Source organism: Prionailurus bengalensis, chromosome F2 (assembly GCF_016509475.1).
Source record: "Prionailurus bengalensis isolate Pbe53 chromosome F2, Fcat_Pben_1.1_paternal_pri, whole genome shotgun sequence".
NCBI classification, from domain to species: Eukaryota; Metazoa; Chordata; class Mammalia; order Carnivora; family Felidae; genus Prionailurus; species Prionailurus bengalensis.
In genome coordinates this window covers 8,053,195-8,070,650 of record NC_057353.1, presented here as the reverse complement: position 1 = coordinate 8,070,650, position 17,456 = coordinate 8,053,195, and the positions used below count along the sequence as shown (strand labels likewise).

The window sequence follows — 17,456 nt, the reverse complement described above, 5'->3', positions numbered from 1 at the left end:
CAAAACTGATAAAATACAGGAACAGTAAGTTTAAAAGGGGAAAAACTATTGAGACCAAAATATATGAAAATATGCTCAAATCTCATTCATAATTAAGGAATACATACAAACAATAAGATACTATTTTTCTGACACATAAGATAACAAAATTAAAATGCTTGATGACGCCTGCAACAGTTGACAGTTGCAAAAAACTGACAACAGTCCAGGTGTCCACCAACAGGGACCAGTTAAATTAATACAACATGATGGAATATAGGATAGCCATGAAAAGGAATGAGGTAGAGCTCCACGTACGTAAGGATATGGGAAAGGTCTTCAAGATACATCAATGAAATGTACATAGTTTAAAAAAACATACGTTACGTAAAAAACGGGGGAGTACTGAACAGTGCATCAATGAGAGGGAAAAAAGTGTATTAAAGTATACTGCAATTCCTTTTCTGTCTTCCAAAGGAATTATAAAATACTGTTAGCTGTCGTTATCTTTAGATAAATGAATAATGGATAGGGGAAGGGGTAGGAGAGTTCTACTTTTCATTTTGTACCCTTCTGTACTGTTTATGTTTCTACCCTTAAAGGCTTAATATTATTTATCTCAGCAGGGGTCTGATGGGCAGACTACAGCTCATTCACTGTTTTTTTATATCGCTATATTAGAAGAAACACGGTGATTGTTTTTTATACCCACTTACACACAAAGATGTTAAACCAAAACATGTGCGATTCAAAAATATATATAGACACACACACATACATATATACACACTGTCTGACATTAAGTACAGGGGAAAGCCTACCTTTTCCATTTCAGATACTGACTATCCTCATGTATACTGCACACAGTTAATATTATCCAAAGGTGTCCAAGTACCTCATTAATATTCATGAATCTACTGTAAGCTCCTGTGTCATACGGTGATGTAAGATCGTGGGTACAAAATATTAGTGAATGCAGAAAGAAATTCAAGGGTCTCATCTGAATAACGTTCTGACCACACGTGATCCATTTGTCTGTCCTTATACCACCTTCACAGTTACGATTCAGAGGCTGATCTTCGAATCAGGTCCCCAAAATAAGCAGTGATTGTCTTCAATTTATTATTAAGAAAGTTTTGTTCTATTTCCACTTGCCCTCCAGGCCCGGCTAAGGATGCCACCTAAAAAAAGGAATAGAAAAAAGTCACACATAACAGAAGCATGATTTCAAAATAAATCCTTCATTTAAATGCTTTATCAAATAATAAGACTCTGGCTTTTCAATTAAGTCTTTCAAATAACAAGGCATCTCAAATGTTCATCGTTACTTTCCAGGCAGGTATTAATGTAGTATCTGGTGGCAGAAATACTTGTTTCAAACACATTTGATCATATGGGTAAGACCATGTGCTGTGTTTCTCGGGCAGAACCCAATCTCTCCAATGGCAGAAGCTAACGCCCTCAGAGGGAGAGAAAATGAACGGACCCTTCCCAAATATCAGGTTTATTTATTAAATAGAAACTTAAAAAAAGAACTCCCTTCCCTGACAGCTTTCGGTCCTGTTCACCTTACCTTCTTCGACTTGCCCTTTCACACATTCAACGATATTCATCGAGCACCTGCTCCCTGAAGCTGGAATACACCAGACAGCAAGACAGAAATGATCCCACGCTCCTGTCAGAGTTCTGGTCTCTGCTGTATGCTTTTTCCTTCTCTTGTGCTGTTATCCTGACCAGGACCACTTCCTCCACCTTTGCTCTTGTGTATTTTTTTTAAGTGTTTCTTTAATTTTGAGACAAAGCATGAGCAGGGGAGGGGCAGAGAGAGTGGAGACCAGAGGATCCAAAGTATGCTCTGCACTGAGAGCAGTGAGCCTGATGAGGGGCTCGAACTCACGGTGAGATTGTGACTTGAGCTGAAGGTGTATGCTCCACTGACTGAGCCACCCAGGCGCCCCTCGTGTGTATATTTTTAAGACTCCCTACTTTTTGAGGTCTACGAGGAAACAGTGACCAACCTTTTTATTAGGAAGCTAAAAAAGCATCACCTCCTCTCCACCTCCACGGAGTTAACATCAAAAGGATGGTTCAAACTAGCAATGCTGTCCCCAAAGGTCTACAGATAAAATTTTGGTTCATTCCAACAACTTTTCATTCTCACGTCTATCAACTAGCAAATATATTACCTTCTAAACCCACGATTCCATTACCAGAATCTTTATCAAGATAGCAGCGAGAACGATCAGGGGGAAGGGTATTGCAAGGGGAAAGTCCTGGGGGTCTGATAACTGAAGGCACTGATATTTGGGGATACCCAAAACATCAGGGGCAGGTTCCAACGAAAGGAGACCTGTAGTTTCCGTAATCCACTCTGTGATCCTAATCGGCAGAGTATTTTGCAGGGCTGCAGCTGGTTTTGTTTGGCATGGAGGTTGAGAGAACTAACCTCAGCGGCATTACACGTGCTACACCAGCATCTGGCAGAAGGGAAGATTTTTTGTGCATCACCAATGAGTATTTTAAAAAAGCATTTCAACTTCCTCTTAGAAAAAAAGTTACAGCTACAGAAATAGGGAAGAAACCACAGGTCATTCTAAAAGAAGCTGTCCCACTAAAAAAGTTAATATCAACATCAATGCCCACCTGCAAAAAAACAAAACAAAACAAAACAAAAAAACAAACAGAACCCCCCCCCCCCAAAAAAACAACAACAAATACACCATACACCAAAGAGATGGCTGTGTTTTTATCAGTAGGAATAGCTGACGACCCAAGTCAAACACAGTATCTGTCATAATGATAAAAAGCACACGTGTATCCCACTATTTACTAATAAAGAGTACATTAAAGTAAAACTTTAGAAATTAAAAGTAGCCAACTAGTCTTTAAGTGGCAATTATAGGAATAATTGTTTCTTCTATTTTGGTATCTTTATGCCAGTCTGATTTTTCTTTATTCATTTCATTTCTTTTTTTTTTTTTTTTTAAGTAGGCTCCACACCCAACAGGGGGCTTGAACTTACTTACAACCTTGAGACCAAGCGTCACACGCTCCACCGACTGAGCCAGCCAGGTGCCCCTGTTAGTCTGATTTTTCATAAGGGCAAAATGACAAATTTTGTCTTTAAACAATAAAAGGCATTCTCACTAGTATATCTAAAATATAATTATTTCATGGTAAGTTTTCCAGGAGTTAGACATAATTCAGGTGCAGTATTTCTCCTGTTCCTTTAAACCAGTGATTTGCTCAAGAGGAAGTGACGAATTGGCAAGCTGGAGTTTTCTCGAGGGAGGTGGGGGTTGGGGGTGGTGACTGGGGAGGAGAGAGGAGGACAAGGCAGGGGGAGAGGAGAGGGCAGGTTAAGAGAACTAGAGTTGAGACCACAGCAAAAGTCTACTAGGAGAGGTCTAGCAGAAAACCAAGAGCAAAGTCAGAGGCAAATCTGAATACCAGTTCCACCATCAATTTAGAAGGATCTGAAAAACAGCACTACCTATGTCCCTGAAAAGTGCGTTTTGTGAGCCATAAATAGAATTATATTAAAACAAATCTCTGAGGGGCTCCTTGGTGGTTTAGTCAGTTAGGTGTCTGACTTGGGCTCAGATCATGATCTTGAGGTTCGTGAGTTCGAGCCCCGCATTGGGCTTTCTGTTGTCAGCACAGAGCTCACTTCAGATCCTGTCCCCACCCCCTCACCCTCTCTGCCGCTCCCCTGCTTGTGCTCTCTCTCAAAAATAAATAAACTTAAGAAAAACCCAACAAATCCCTGAGAAAGTGGGGTACTTTTTTCTGGATAGAAAAAAGAATGGAGATGCGCTTACCGCGTGAGAGTTTTCTCGGGTCTGTTGCAAAATGCTTAATGAATTATCTTATTCAAAAACTATTTACTGAATGCATGGAGGTTTCTGTTCCAGGTAGTGGAGTGTAGCAAACACACACACACACAATCTCAACCTTCTTGAAGGCTGGGAGAGGCAGATGACAGACAAAAAAACAAGCGTGCACTTTTCCTGATACTGAGGAAAAGGTGGGTCTATGTCAAAATATAATGAGAAAACTCGTTATCTATTCAGTGTTTAGAAACTTAAAGTGTTACTTTCACATGTTCTAATTAAAACCAATTTCTAACTTTAGTGTTTTTGTACATTTTCCATGTTTTTAAAACCATATATATTTTATTTTTAAAGTTCTTTTAAATGTTTATTTAACTATTAGACACACACACACACACACACACACACACACACACACACACAAGCTGGGAAGGGGCAGAGAGAAAGGGAGAGAGAGAATTCCAAGCAGGCTCTGCACTGTCACCCCGGAGTTTGATGCAGGGGCTCAAATTCACACACCATGAGATCATGATCTGAGCCAAAAACAAGAGTCAGAGGCTTAACTGACTGAGCCACCCAGGCCCCCAACTATATAAAGGTTAGGATTCTGGAGCTGAAAAGACTATAAAGACTGTGTAGTTCAAACCAGTAATACTTTGTTTCAATCAAACTTAATGCCATTGATTTCCAGTTGTCTTTATTTTTCACTAGCAGGTTTAACTGAAAAAGGCTATTTGATTCCTTCCTCTTTCTTAAAGTTTAATAAATTGAGAGAGAGAAAAGGAGGAAAGGAGGGAGGCAAGACAGGAAAGGGAGAGTAAAGGGCAGGTAGGTAGATAGATAAAGGTTATTACCTCTGGATTACATAGTATGTTTCTGGCATATTACCCAAGGATACTAGACTTACCAAAAGAAATCCCAATTAGTTTGGACTGAACTAGAACTAAGGCTTGTAACCCTCATCAACTAGATGTTAAAATAGTTGTTCCTTGGGGACTGGGAAAGGAGAAATGGGTAAAAATCGTGGTAAAGGTGGTAACTTTAATAAAAACGAAAGATTTAAGAGTCAACTAAACATTCAAAAGTGCATTTCCTTCCTCCCTTCCTCTCTTTCTTTCTCTTTTTAAGTAAACTATGCCCAATGTGGGGCTTGAACTCAGGACCCGGAGAGATCAAGAGTCTCATGCTCTACTGACTGAGTTGGTGAGGCACCCCTGCATTTGTTTTTCAAAAGCAAACTGATTTGAAGTAAATAGGTATGGCAGCTGAACAGATAAAAGAAAATAACCACTAAACTGGATCCTAATGGAAAAATATATAATCAATACTAAGGGCAGGAACTTTATTGTAAGATGCAGAAAAATCAGAGCACTGGAAATAAGTCTTTTTATTACACTGCAGAAGTGATTATATCTGCAATATGCAAAAACTTGCTTAGATGCAAATTACATCCAGTGAAAACGAGGAGTATTTTTTATGGGGCCTACAGATTTCCGCCATTTATTTGTTTGTTTATTTATTTGTATGTATGTATATTCATTTTTGAGAGACTGAGAAAGACAAGAGTGTGAGCAGGGGTGGGGCAGAGAGAGAGGGAGACACAGATTCCGAAGCACGTTCCAGGCTCCGAGCTGTCAGCACAGAGCCCGATGTGGGGCTCGAACTCACGAACCGTGAGATCATGACCTGAGCCCAAGTCGGACGCTTAACCGACTGAGCCACCCAGGTGCCCCCGCGTTTCTGCCAAGTAGCGACAGGAGCAGCAAGCATCTGAAGTATTATTGGCTGTGACTGGAAACAAGTGCCTTATCTATGGTTCCTCTGCCCTTGTGTTTTGTGACAGCCAATTAATAACTGCACACAAATGAAAGTAAGCTGGATAAAATATTTCTGATGAACAGTTCTCTGGGAGATAAAAGGAAGTATTTTTTATCAGCAGAAAACCAGGGAATACTCACAACTTAAGTTGAGTTCCAGTTATCTGCACATGATAAACAGGAAGGAGATTTCTATGCTGGAGTGAATGAATCTTAATTTTTTTTGCTAAAAGTTTTTCAGATAACTTAAAGATTACCTCAAGCTCCCACAAGTATCATTTCTTGTTTTTTTTTTTTTTTTTCAAATATTGACTTGGCGATTAAAATAAATGTGATTTTTAGAAGCCACCACTGTCAACAGGAGCACAGTGGTGACAGGTCAAAAAAACCCTGCTGAGCACCAAAAGCTTTCCTACATTAGTTTCTCAGAAGAAGGCTGCCAAAAATCAGTTCACTGAGCTTTGCTCCTTACTTGTTCTCAGAGCTGGATACCAGAAACCCGAAGACTGCTCTTAAATCCAGCTAGTTACATACAGCACCACGGACCAGAGAATCCAGAGGCCCCGGCTGCTTGCACAGGACTTGTTTGTAGCACCGTGTGGTATGCTTCTACTTTTTATCTACATCATTTACTGAAAAAATTTACCCAAAGGAGCAAAAGAAATGTAAGCTTCTGTCCAGGATCTTATCTGCCTTTCCGGTTGCACTTATGGGGCCAGGTGCACGGCCCCTCTGGAGAATGAGAATATCTGCAGCACAAGAACGAACAACACTGCCCTTCTGGCCAGCGGCAAACTCCCCAGGGAAAAGCCAGCTACCGAAGCTGGTCGGACGTATCCTTAACCGCACTGTATGTACTAGGCAGTAGGTTTCACTAGGGATAGAAGTGGTCTAGACACCTGGTACCAGTTCCTAGAAGAGATAAGAGGATCCTCGTGGAGACCAAGCTCAGCAGCGAGTGCCTTTCAGTTTGCGGTGAAGTTCCAGCCCTCTTTTTTCTCACTAATCAGGAATGAAACAGAACTGACCCAGCCGAAGTTCTTTACAGCTCCCTTGCTTCTCTCGTACCAACTTCTGTTCACTGCTTCCAGTTGGAGGGTGGGCTAACTCACTGATAGCAGACGGACCTGTTCCTCTTGGTAGTGAATCCCTTGTCAGTGGGAGACGGCAAGGCCCTGCCACTGTGAGACAGAAGGAGCAGTCAAGTCACCGAACTCCTCCAGTCCGCGCATCGCCAACTTCAGGCTGAGAACCTGACTTGCCTGCTCTGGAGCCGCTGCGATAATCCAACGAAACGCGCGGGGAAAGCCTCGAGCTCTAAGGATGCCAACCAGCGAGAAACGTGTATTCAACAGGGACATAATTAGAAGCTGTTTGTGTTGTGTACAAATGCAGGATGAGGGCACTTTTGAGCGCTCGGAGTCTCAGGGGCTGGCTACTTTCAGGTTCAACGGCTTTAGAGGTTACTATTCCTACATGTGGCAGATCCAATCCAGTTCCTGGTCCTTCTTCTCCTCTCTCCTGCTTCTGGTATCTACCCCCGGACTACGGGCCCTCCACCTGTCGGGACGACTTCATCATACTGACCACGTGGATTCGGTTTTGGCTATACGACCGTGCTGCCATTATACCAGATTTCTACTACGGAAATTTCTTTTGGAAGAATCTGACACAAATTTCTTATCACAGAAACCGGCAAGGCCCTAATTTTTCATTTCTCATATAAACAGATACTATAACAGCTTGGAACTAATATTTGCAAAGAAATCGGTGGTAAGATTTTCATTGCACTCAGCTAAAAACAAACACTAAAAACGCCAATGAACTGAATTATATTTAAAATATTTAACATTATATTGAAAGTAATCTTTTTCCAAATAACATTGCCTCAGGTTTCCATATTCAGCCTCACTGTTCCTCCATGTGGTTTTAGAAATGTCACCTGTAAGTCCTCCTTTCCTGCCTGCCCGCCCACCTGACACAACAAGCTGCTGGAAGCGTGAGGACTGCTGTTAAGCAGGAGCTCTCCCCTTCCCAGACACCATGTACTGGCTCCAGCGGGAGCCTCAAGCACTCGGCCCACTGGGAAGAAGGGCTCTCTTGATTCACTCTCACAGCTTTTAGGCCTGGGGCTGCAACGTAAACAATCACAGGTTCAGTTTTACCTGTGGTACTAGGTCAGCTCACAAACCTGGTCCTGCTTCTTCGGGAAATAAAACAGTTGGGGACTGGCCTGCTTGTCACCACGGCGTGTGCGGGGGAGGTCACCGAAGGGCAGAGCACGTCTGCCAGCCCAGTGCCCGGACTGACACAAAGCACGGCTGCCTCCCGGTTCATTTTTCAACACAATCCTCAGGGATGCTGCTCAACGCTGCCCTTTCTGTACCGGTACGCACAGACTATCAAGAAGAGTCCTTTAAAGAGAAGGCTAGACATTTCAGGAGACAAAGATAAGGAGGTGCTGTATCCCAGCCGCCAGCAGCCGCCCCTCTCAGCACCCCAACGTCTGCCCAGCAGACGGGTTCCTCCACGTTGGAGCTGCCGCCCAAAGGGACTTTGTACCGACCTTCCGCTCTGCTCAGACATCTCGATCCATACTGCGTACGTGCACTTTTTAAAACAGAAGTTTCCCGTATCTGGAATGTCTGGTGGAACCAAAGCTAGTATTGGCTGAACTCTGATTGTCAAAGGAAGATTATCATCCAGTAGATAAATACATATATCCTGGGCCCTCCAAACTGAATCTAATCAGTTCCAAAGTTTCAACTGTGACTTCCCCTCCAAAGAGCCTGTCGCAAAAAGACTTTCTAAATTATTCAGTTCTTGAGTTGGACAGTGAGAGTGTGGATAACAAGGGAATACGTGTCCTGGAATAACACCCACACAGAAAAGGGGAGTAAGAGACTGAGGTAATAGGGGACCTAGAAAAATGTGTTACTGGACACAGAAAACAACTAGCCTGGTCTCCCATGTGGAAAGACTACAGGACAAGCTGTATCTGTGCTGAGTCCATACTCACTTTAGTTACCCTAAATACAAGCACCATGAGTACAAATCTCCCTGCCTGGGAAATTAACTGTTCTTAATAGACATTTCTGTGGGAAAAATGCGGCCTGAGTTTCAAACAGCCGACTCATGAACTTGGGGAACCCAGCCCATGTGGAAGTTCAGGTTGCTGTGACATTCTAAATGTTCCTTAGCAAAAAAGTGGACTTCTCTGTAATGCTGCTTTCTCTCATTCTTGCAGGACTGTCTTGTCTCCCATTGTAAAAACACTATATATGGATAGATTTTTTTCATTTTAAAAAGTTGACTCCCTACTGTAATTTGATCCAAATTTAATACCAAACAATATAACAACACTTGAAATCTCATTTCCTTTTTGACTTTTATTATTTTTTAGTGTCGTTACTCCCTCTACAGGTAGAAAACGTGAATGAACTAATTCTGGCAGGTTTCTGAACTAAACCAAAAACACAAGTTAAAGAGAAAAAAATTAACTTCCTCCTTGGGAAAATGTTAACTTAACTAGAAAAAACATACTCACTGTAACTTTTGCAATAAACAGTGAGTTTCCTATTGTCATTCAAGTACCCCAAGAAGCCCATCAAATATTTAATAGAAGGATCACATAACCACTTATGAGACTAGCAATATGGAGCATAATATTTATGTGAGCAAATAAGAATTATGGAATCAACAGGCTCAACTTTACCTGGGAGCACAGGATGCAGATGAGAGTCACGTGAGTAGGAGATACAGTTTAATAAGAGATTTGATATAAAAAATGCATGAAGCAAGGGGACAGTGCTTTTTCTTGTAACGGTACAGCACACAGTGTTTGGGAGGTCTAATATTCAAACGCTGTGGCTCATAAATAGATGGCAGGTGACAAGATCTAATTTCACCTCCTCTAACCCACAGAGTAAGAGCTCCGGCTTGTTCAGATCATTTACCCTTCTCTTATCCCAGAGAATCTCAACTCCGACAGCATACTACAATCATTTGGGGACTCTTCAACTGGTAGTTTTAAAAAGCTACTTGCTAAAATCATAAAACTCTCAGGAGAAAACACAGGCAAGAGTTTCATGACATTAGATTTGGTAACAATTTCTTGACTATGACACCAAAAGCATCGGCAATACACAGGAAAAAGAGCCAAACTGAACTTCATCAAAATTACAAACTTTGTACAGCAAAGAACACTATCAAGAGAGTAAAAAAGGCAGCCCACAGGTTGGGGAAAAATATGGGCAAAGTATATACTGAGAGGGGATTAATACCCAGAAGATACGCACGTGAACAGATGGTCCTCAACATCATGAGTCATTAGGGAAGTGCAAATCAAAACTACAATGAGATACCATTTCATACCCATTAGGGCGGCTATTATCATAACAAAACAACAACCAACAGAAAAAACAAGTGTTGGGGAGAATGTGGAGAAACTGAACTCCTGATGAATTGCGGGTAGGAATGTAAACTGGTTCAGCTGCCAGGGAGTAATTGTAGGGTGGGTCCTCAAAAAACTCAACAGAATTGCTCTATGATCCGGCAATTTTGCTTCTGGGTATATACCCGAAAGAACTCAAAGCAGGAAAAGATACAGGGCACCCGCAGCAGCATTATTCACATCGGCCAAAAGGTGAAAGTAGCTCAAAATGTCCACTGAAGAATGGATAAACGGTATGTGGTATGTCCACACAATGGAATACCGTTCGGCCTTAAAAAGGAAGGAAGTTCTGGCACATGCTGAAACGTGGATGACTTCAGGACATTATATTCCGTGAAACAGGCTAGATACAAAGGGACAAATACTGTATGACTCCACTTATTTGGGGTACCTAGATCAGTGAAATTCACGGACGCAGAGAGGAGAATGGTGGTTGCCAGGGGCAGGTGGTGAGTCAGTGTTTCACAGTACAGAGTTTCAGTTGGGGAAGATGTAAAAGTTCTGAGGCGGATGGCGGGATGGTTGCACGACAGTGCGAACGTGTCTGACGTTCACAGATGGTTTATGGTAAGTTTTGTTGTGTGCATCTTACCACAATAAAAAACAAAAGCCACTCAGGCGATTCCAATTAGCAGCGGGAGCTGAGAGCCAGTGTTGCAAAGACCAAGGAAATACGTCATGATCGCGAGAGTGTGCCCAACTGACACAAGTGTATGTCTGTTCAGAGTGTATGTTTCTGATGAGAGGATGAGAAAAACAGGTGATCGGGGAGGTGTGTTTATAAATTAAGTTCTATCATTTCACAAATACAGGAGCTTCTATTCTGTCCTATAGGGAAAACATATCTCTCCATACTGGTCCTCTTCAAGGTGTTAGGAGCATTTACATTCTCCTCACAACAACTTTGCGATAGGTCACAGACACAGGACGTTATCGAAGGTTTGTGGGCTAGAGGTACCGTGTTAAACGCGGAACCCCCAGACTCGTCTACGCCTCGGAACCGTCGCCGGACAGCTGGTGAGTGGCAGGGCCGAGACTAAACCCGGTCCGTTTGATTTGCTCTCTCTCTCTGAGCCCATTAACTGAACGCTACCCACACATTCCCACCGCTGTGTCTTTGGCGCTCTGGCCACCTTCTGTCAACTCCTACCATCGAAGCTTCTTGGACTCCGAAGTCCAGTTTACGTCCTACATCATCGGAGCGTTTCCTGAAGTCATCCAACCAGAGAGCCAGCGCGTTCAATCTCCACCTTCCTCGTGAGAAGGTTGCACTGTCGTTATTTACGTCCCCGCGGCGAAAGCCCTGGGACGGTGCCGGGCTAGGAGGCCTGTTGGCTACTGCAAGCCAGCACCGGATGAAGACACTACAAAGGGAGGCCGCCAAACGAACGAGACCTCCGGAGACCCGGGATGGTCTGAACGTGTGCGCGCGGGATGGAGGGCAGCGCCTCTGGCCTGAGGCGGGAGGCACGGGCCTGTGGGAAGCCGGCACAGGAAGAAGGAGAACAAGAACTCGCAAGTTCCGCTCCGGCTGCTCCCTCGGCCAATTGCCTTGTATTTGGTATACGCTGCCTCACTTCCAGAAACCGGGAACGCTGGTCAACGTTCAGTCGTTAGGGCAGTCTGAAAAGAAATCCCGCGTGACGAGCTGAGAGGAACAGGTGGCCACGTGGCCACGAGTCCCTGCAGCCACCGTCTCACTCCTCCCTCTCCACACCCGCGAGCTGATGAAGGACACTCGGCAATGAAAGAGCCCGTGAATCCGCTTCGGCCCAGCGCCTCCCCAAGAGCGAGGAGCTGCGTCCTGACGTGGTGTTTGGTGACAATGAATTGCGGTCTTGTGGTTCCCGGGCTGGCAACCCCACAGCTCACCTGACACTCTCGTCCCCTGAGGTTATCACCGGGGCTAACGTCGCGGTGAGCAGCGCTTGGCTGCCCGGGCTCCACCTTAGAATGATCTGGCAGCTTTACGAACCTGGTTAGATCAGTTTCTGAGGTGGGGCTTAGATAGCCAGTTTTTCTAAGGGTCCCCAGTGACCCTAGGCTACAGCCAGAGTCGACGCTAGTTTCTAGCCTGACCTGTCTCCTCCACGTTACTTGACAACAGTCAATGCACGCTAAGACATTTGAGGACCGCCAGTATTTCATGGAAGAAAAACAAAATGGATTCTAAATTATATGAAATATAGAAAGGACAGACCAGATTAAAAATTTAAACTTATAATAACAGTAAGAGATATTATTACAGTATAAAAGAAAACAAAAACAGTACAGAAATTTTAAGTATAAAGAACACGATACTTGAACTAAAAAAACACAAGGAATATACTCTCAGGAATGAACTAGTTGGAAGCCCAGATCTCCCAGAATAAAAAGGAAGAGAAAAAGCGCCAGAAAATAGAATTATAAAAGACTAACACACGCGTAAGTGATGTCCCAGGAAAAAAAAACCAAGGTGGTGTGAAATTTAATTGAATAGGTAACGGGAGATAATTTCTCCAGAATCAGATGATAAGGCTGAGCACGACAGGGTCAGCTCTCAGAGTATCAAATAGGAGAGAAAGGAAAACTCCAGACCTAGTTATACTAGTAAAATCAAAACATGAAAGACAAAAGATTTTCAACAGAACGCTCACCACACAGTAAATACGTAGTGTTTATAAAAAGCAAATCAACAAAAACATGAAATAAAGCCACCATCAAATCCTCACAAGGCAGTTGTACCAAATCCAATTCTACCAGAGAAAAAATAACATTACTAAAATAAGTGTTTATGGTAAGAATGGAATGAGGACATTTAACTGTTAGTCTAGCTTCCCACACTCCAAGACTATGGTTAAAACTGCTTCTGGCCAAATTAAGGTTTCATCTGTCTATGTATTTCTATGTAGGGTCCTCTTCTGAGGAATACCTAAAAACTCGATTCTCAAGGTAGGCTTCAGTAAAGACAGATCTTGCCTAGTTTCGGTATGCACATTTGAAACACAACACATCCGGTCATCCTTCCAGAACATATTAAAAGCCCCGAGTATTCTATTTATGTATATGTACGCCAGGAGCTGTGGAGATGAAGTGCATTAAACAGGCAAGGATTTAACTACCAAACACCTCCAGTTTTCTACTATTAGCAAAAAAGCCAGAGACTTCTCATAAATATGTTCTCAAAGAAATGCCCTGTATCTTTTTTCTGCCCATTTTTCCTAATAGTTATGCCACAGGCTCAGAGAAGTTCTGCAGTAGTGGCTTACTTACCTGGTCAATATCAGCATTTCTTGGAAGGAAATAAACAATATTATTAGTGATCTTCTGGGAACGCCTGAAAATTTCAAAGGTGGACAGCAGTTAAGGAATGGTAACAAAAAGAGCAGTTCATTTCTGATCAGAGATATGTTGTTGCATCATATCCCAAATATATTTTGATAGGTAACAATAAGACACACATTTAGATCCTCTAATGGAACCTAAAAGAGAATTAAGTAGGAGATTCTGTAATTCAGATGGGTCAAAGATTAGCAGTTAAAACTGTTCATTCGATTATCCTTGTGGAAGGCAGCCAGGGGTCAGAAATACACTGTCTTTCTACCATTTCCTAATTACCGTGAGAGTAGAAAGAAGAGGAAAGCACAATACCACCTCTTTCCAGTAAAGAATAAAAGACAAGTAAATCTGGTCATTGTGGTTTACATCCTAAATTTTAATTAGCAGTTTAGAAACACGCTTCCTGTTAGAGTCAGAGGTGATTCCTCTGGGGAGGAGAGATGAAGAAAGGGACAAATAATAAATGTTACCATGAAAGAAAAATTTGCTTCGGTGTCTTGGAAAAGTGAGAGGAAACACTGGAAGAGACAATGAGAATCAGCTCAAGCCAGTGTAAGTTGAAGAAAAGTTAAAGGATGGTCACCCAGACTCGTAAGGACAGGTCTTGAGGAATCTCCCAATGTCCAGGACCATAATTTCAAGCAATTAATACTTCCTACTTCTTGTTTTATAATGATATAATTGGACACTAACCAAAGGAAATGTAACTTCACATTGGCCATTACTCTTGGCAATCAACCAGCACTTAATGTTTACATACTGGCTTTTTATGCAAAATAAACCGGAACCTATCAGGTGCTACTAGTGAGTATCTCCCCCCTTCACTAACCTCTCTCTCCCTGAAACACACACACACACACACACACACACACACACACTCATTCATACGCACGCCCTTCTCTCTACAACCACTGTTTGAGTAAACTGCCAGCCTTGCAAAGGATATCCATCTGGAGACATCATGGTCCTAATGTCAAAGGTCTCTGCGGTAGCATAGTCTGGTCCTCCCCAAGGGGGGCTAAGAAACACAACATCAGCCTTTAAGTGAGAAGCCAGCAGGAGGAAATCTCCACAGATGAACTCTATCTTGTCTGCTATTCCATAAACTTCTGCATTATTGCGAGCAAGATCGATCTTAACAGGATCAATATCAATGGCAATCACTGAAAGTGGGAAAAGAAGAGAGGAGTTAAATGACACCGACTGTTACATAGAACAGCTCATCTTCCGAGCAGTCTCCTTTCTTCTCTTTACAAGAACTTTTTTTAAAGACTAAGGGAGTTTGGTTCATGTAGCAGGGATAAAAACTTAATTAAAAAATTTAACCTAAAGTAGAAAGATGCACTTGTGTAGTACCAAGAAAATGGGACTAAATGGCCTGGCTTTCAAAGCTGTGTCACTCAGCCAGCTTTTCCAAAGCAAGTAGTGACAGGAGTCACACAGTACCTACTGAGAGGTAACGTGTTCAGCACTGTGACCTGAACGCCCTGAGCAGCAAACACTTGGAAAGGTCGCTGACTGCATGTCAAGCCTGTAACCACACCAGGATTTCAGAAAAGACCCATTTCCTAAAATGAGACACAGCCTCCAAAGACAAATTTGACAACTTCTACAGAAGAGCAAATTGAAACACATTTGACAAACCTATAGAGCCAACTTATGAACAAGAAATGTAAAAACATCTGCTGATAACATTTAATGAGACATCTTAGGGAGGAGGGAACTGACAACGTTATGTTTTCACCGAGAGGGCTTTCATTTAATTTACTGCAATTTCATAATTAGCAATGCAAACATAAGTTGATTTGAGCTCACTCATGATGCCTTACAGCAAATAACTCAAGTGCACCTGTACGTGCACCAGTGTGCTCGTGGCAATATTTTATATTTGCAAGGTCTAAGTGGAACCTTAATGCATACACCATGGTTGTCATGGAAACACAGTTGTTTTCTACAAAATGCTGGTTTCAAAATTTGTTAACACTTTTGAGAAATAATGCACTAAATAATCACTTGAACAATGTATACGAGCTCCAATTACATGTTGAAAATTATGCATTTACAATGCTATTTTTCTGTTCTAAATAAGCTAACGTTCATAACAAAAAAGATGAAAATGTCCTTTTTAGCTGTTCAATCTGCTCCACTTGTAGTATAGAGACAGATGGAAAGATATGCCGACAACATCAAAAACTCAATGGGGAAAAATGATTTTCAACATCAAATATACTCAGTCAATTCTCACGTTTTCATCTACATTCTCCTAGAGGCTGTTTTATTTTTAGGCCTAACAGAATGTAAGCACTCAATCTATTATGTAAATGAAATGCCGACAAACGTTGGATGACATTATATAGAACTGCACTGTCCAATAATGGTAGCCACCAGCCATATGTGGCTATTACCTTTAAATTGATTAAAATGAAATAAAGAATTCAGATCCTCAGTCACCCTGCCACATTTTAAATGCTCAATAGCCACATGTGGCTAGTGGCTATCATACCTAGACAATGCAGATACAGAACACTGCCATCATCACAGAAAATTCTATTGAATAGCAAGGATACTGAAGTAGATAGAGAGGGAAAAAATCTTTTAACGGCAAAATGCAAAACCCTGTGGATTCTCTAACACTCAGGTGAGTAGATGCATAGACCACAACCATCTGAGTGGAAGGAAGCAATGGCACAAAGGGATCATGTCAATCATACACAACGCTATTTTCTCATATGTGTATGGGCACGTACACGTATGTGTGTGGATTCATATATATTCAGCTGAAGAATGATTACGTGCACATGTGTATATATATATATATCAACACACATAGAGATATGTAAGCACACAATCAATTATACTTCAAATGTTTTGAATCCCCTAGCACGGAGCAGTACCTATAACTAACATTAGAGCATCTGCGAGCTGTTGCTGCTTGTTTGGGAAACAGGTCACAGGACACCACTACGCTGAACAGGCTTGAGGGGTCCTAGGCTTTCCATTCCAGATGCTGCAAAGACAGAAGCCAGGTCATGACAGTACCAGAGAGGCATGGTGTTCGCTATCTGCTTCCCTTTCCTCCCAGAAGCTGGCTACCTGTAAGCGTGAGTGATTAAAAGACCCTAAGGCGCCTTGATGAAAGCTGGATCTGGGAGAACATGCCAGAAATAGACTTCCTTTAGCGTGGGACCCACATTGGACATTTTCCTTTACTAAATGTGTACTAAGCTGCAGAAAGCCTTGGCTACGGACCTATATTCAAAGAAATACAAATCTACAATATGGACAGTTTCCATAGTATTTGAAAAAATATCCAGATCTATTTGCTGCTTTATTGGAGAGCAGGTATTTTATTTTTTTAAACGTTTATTTATTTTTGAGAGAGAGAGACAGAGCATGAACGGGGGAGGGGCAGAGAGAGAGGGAGACACAGAATAGGAAGCAGGCTCCAGGCTCTGAGCCATCAGCCCAGAGCCCGACGCGGGGCTCAAACTCACGGACCGTGAGATCATGACCTGAGCTGAAGTCGGACGCTTAACCGACTGAGCCACCCTGGCGCCCCGGAGGGCGGATATTTTAATTGTCATGTTATGATGCAATATCAAAATGAAGACCAAGTTGACAACTTGAGACCAAGTTGACAATGATTTTGAAAAATCATTTTCATGCAATATACACTGATTTGAGCTCACAGGAATGGTTTATCTGGCAAGTGCAGAGAAGAAATTGCAGAGTAAATAATGAATTCAAAGAAAACAAGAAAATAATTCCTATTCCAGTAACTCTGAAAACAACTTTCATTCAGGCTATTGGGAGACCATATAAGGTGGGCAATGCCATGCCCTGGAGCATGATTAAATAAGGGTCACAGTTCATCAGCATGGGTCTTAAAATCAATGTTAAGTTTTCCTTCATGATTTTTAGCTTCTATATTAGGCTTCCAGAATCATGCTTTCCTAGTCAACATTAAGAACTTCATATAAATTAATGAGACTTAACCTTAATTCACTGAAATGGAAACTACATGTATCATAGAAAGATGTCGGGGAAAAAAAAGCA

At 42.1% G+C, this 17,456-nt stretch overlaps 1 protein-coding gene across 1 annotated transcript in view; it reads right to left on the bottom strand.

Annotated features, from left to right (window-relative positions):
* Positions 1-721: 721 nt before the first annotated feature.
* TGS1 (trimethylguanosine synthase 1) overlaps positions 722-17,456 on the bottom strand; it is a 42,488-nt gene continuing 25,753 nt past the window's right edge. Inside the window, exons 11-13 of the mRNA XM_043601085.1 lie at positions 14,347-14,563; positions 13,335-13,413; positions 722-1,160 (exon numbers count right to left, since the gene is read on the bottom strand). Coding sequence (XP_043457020.1) covers positions 1,038-1,160; positions 13,335-13,413; positions 14,347-14,563 — 419 coding nt within the window. The 3' untranslated portion in view covers positions 722-1,037. The remainder of the gene's footprint in view (positions 1,161-13,334; positions 13,414-14,346; positions 14,564-17,456) is intronic.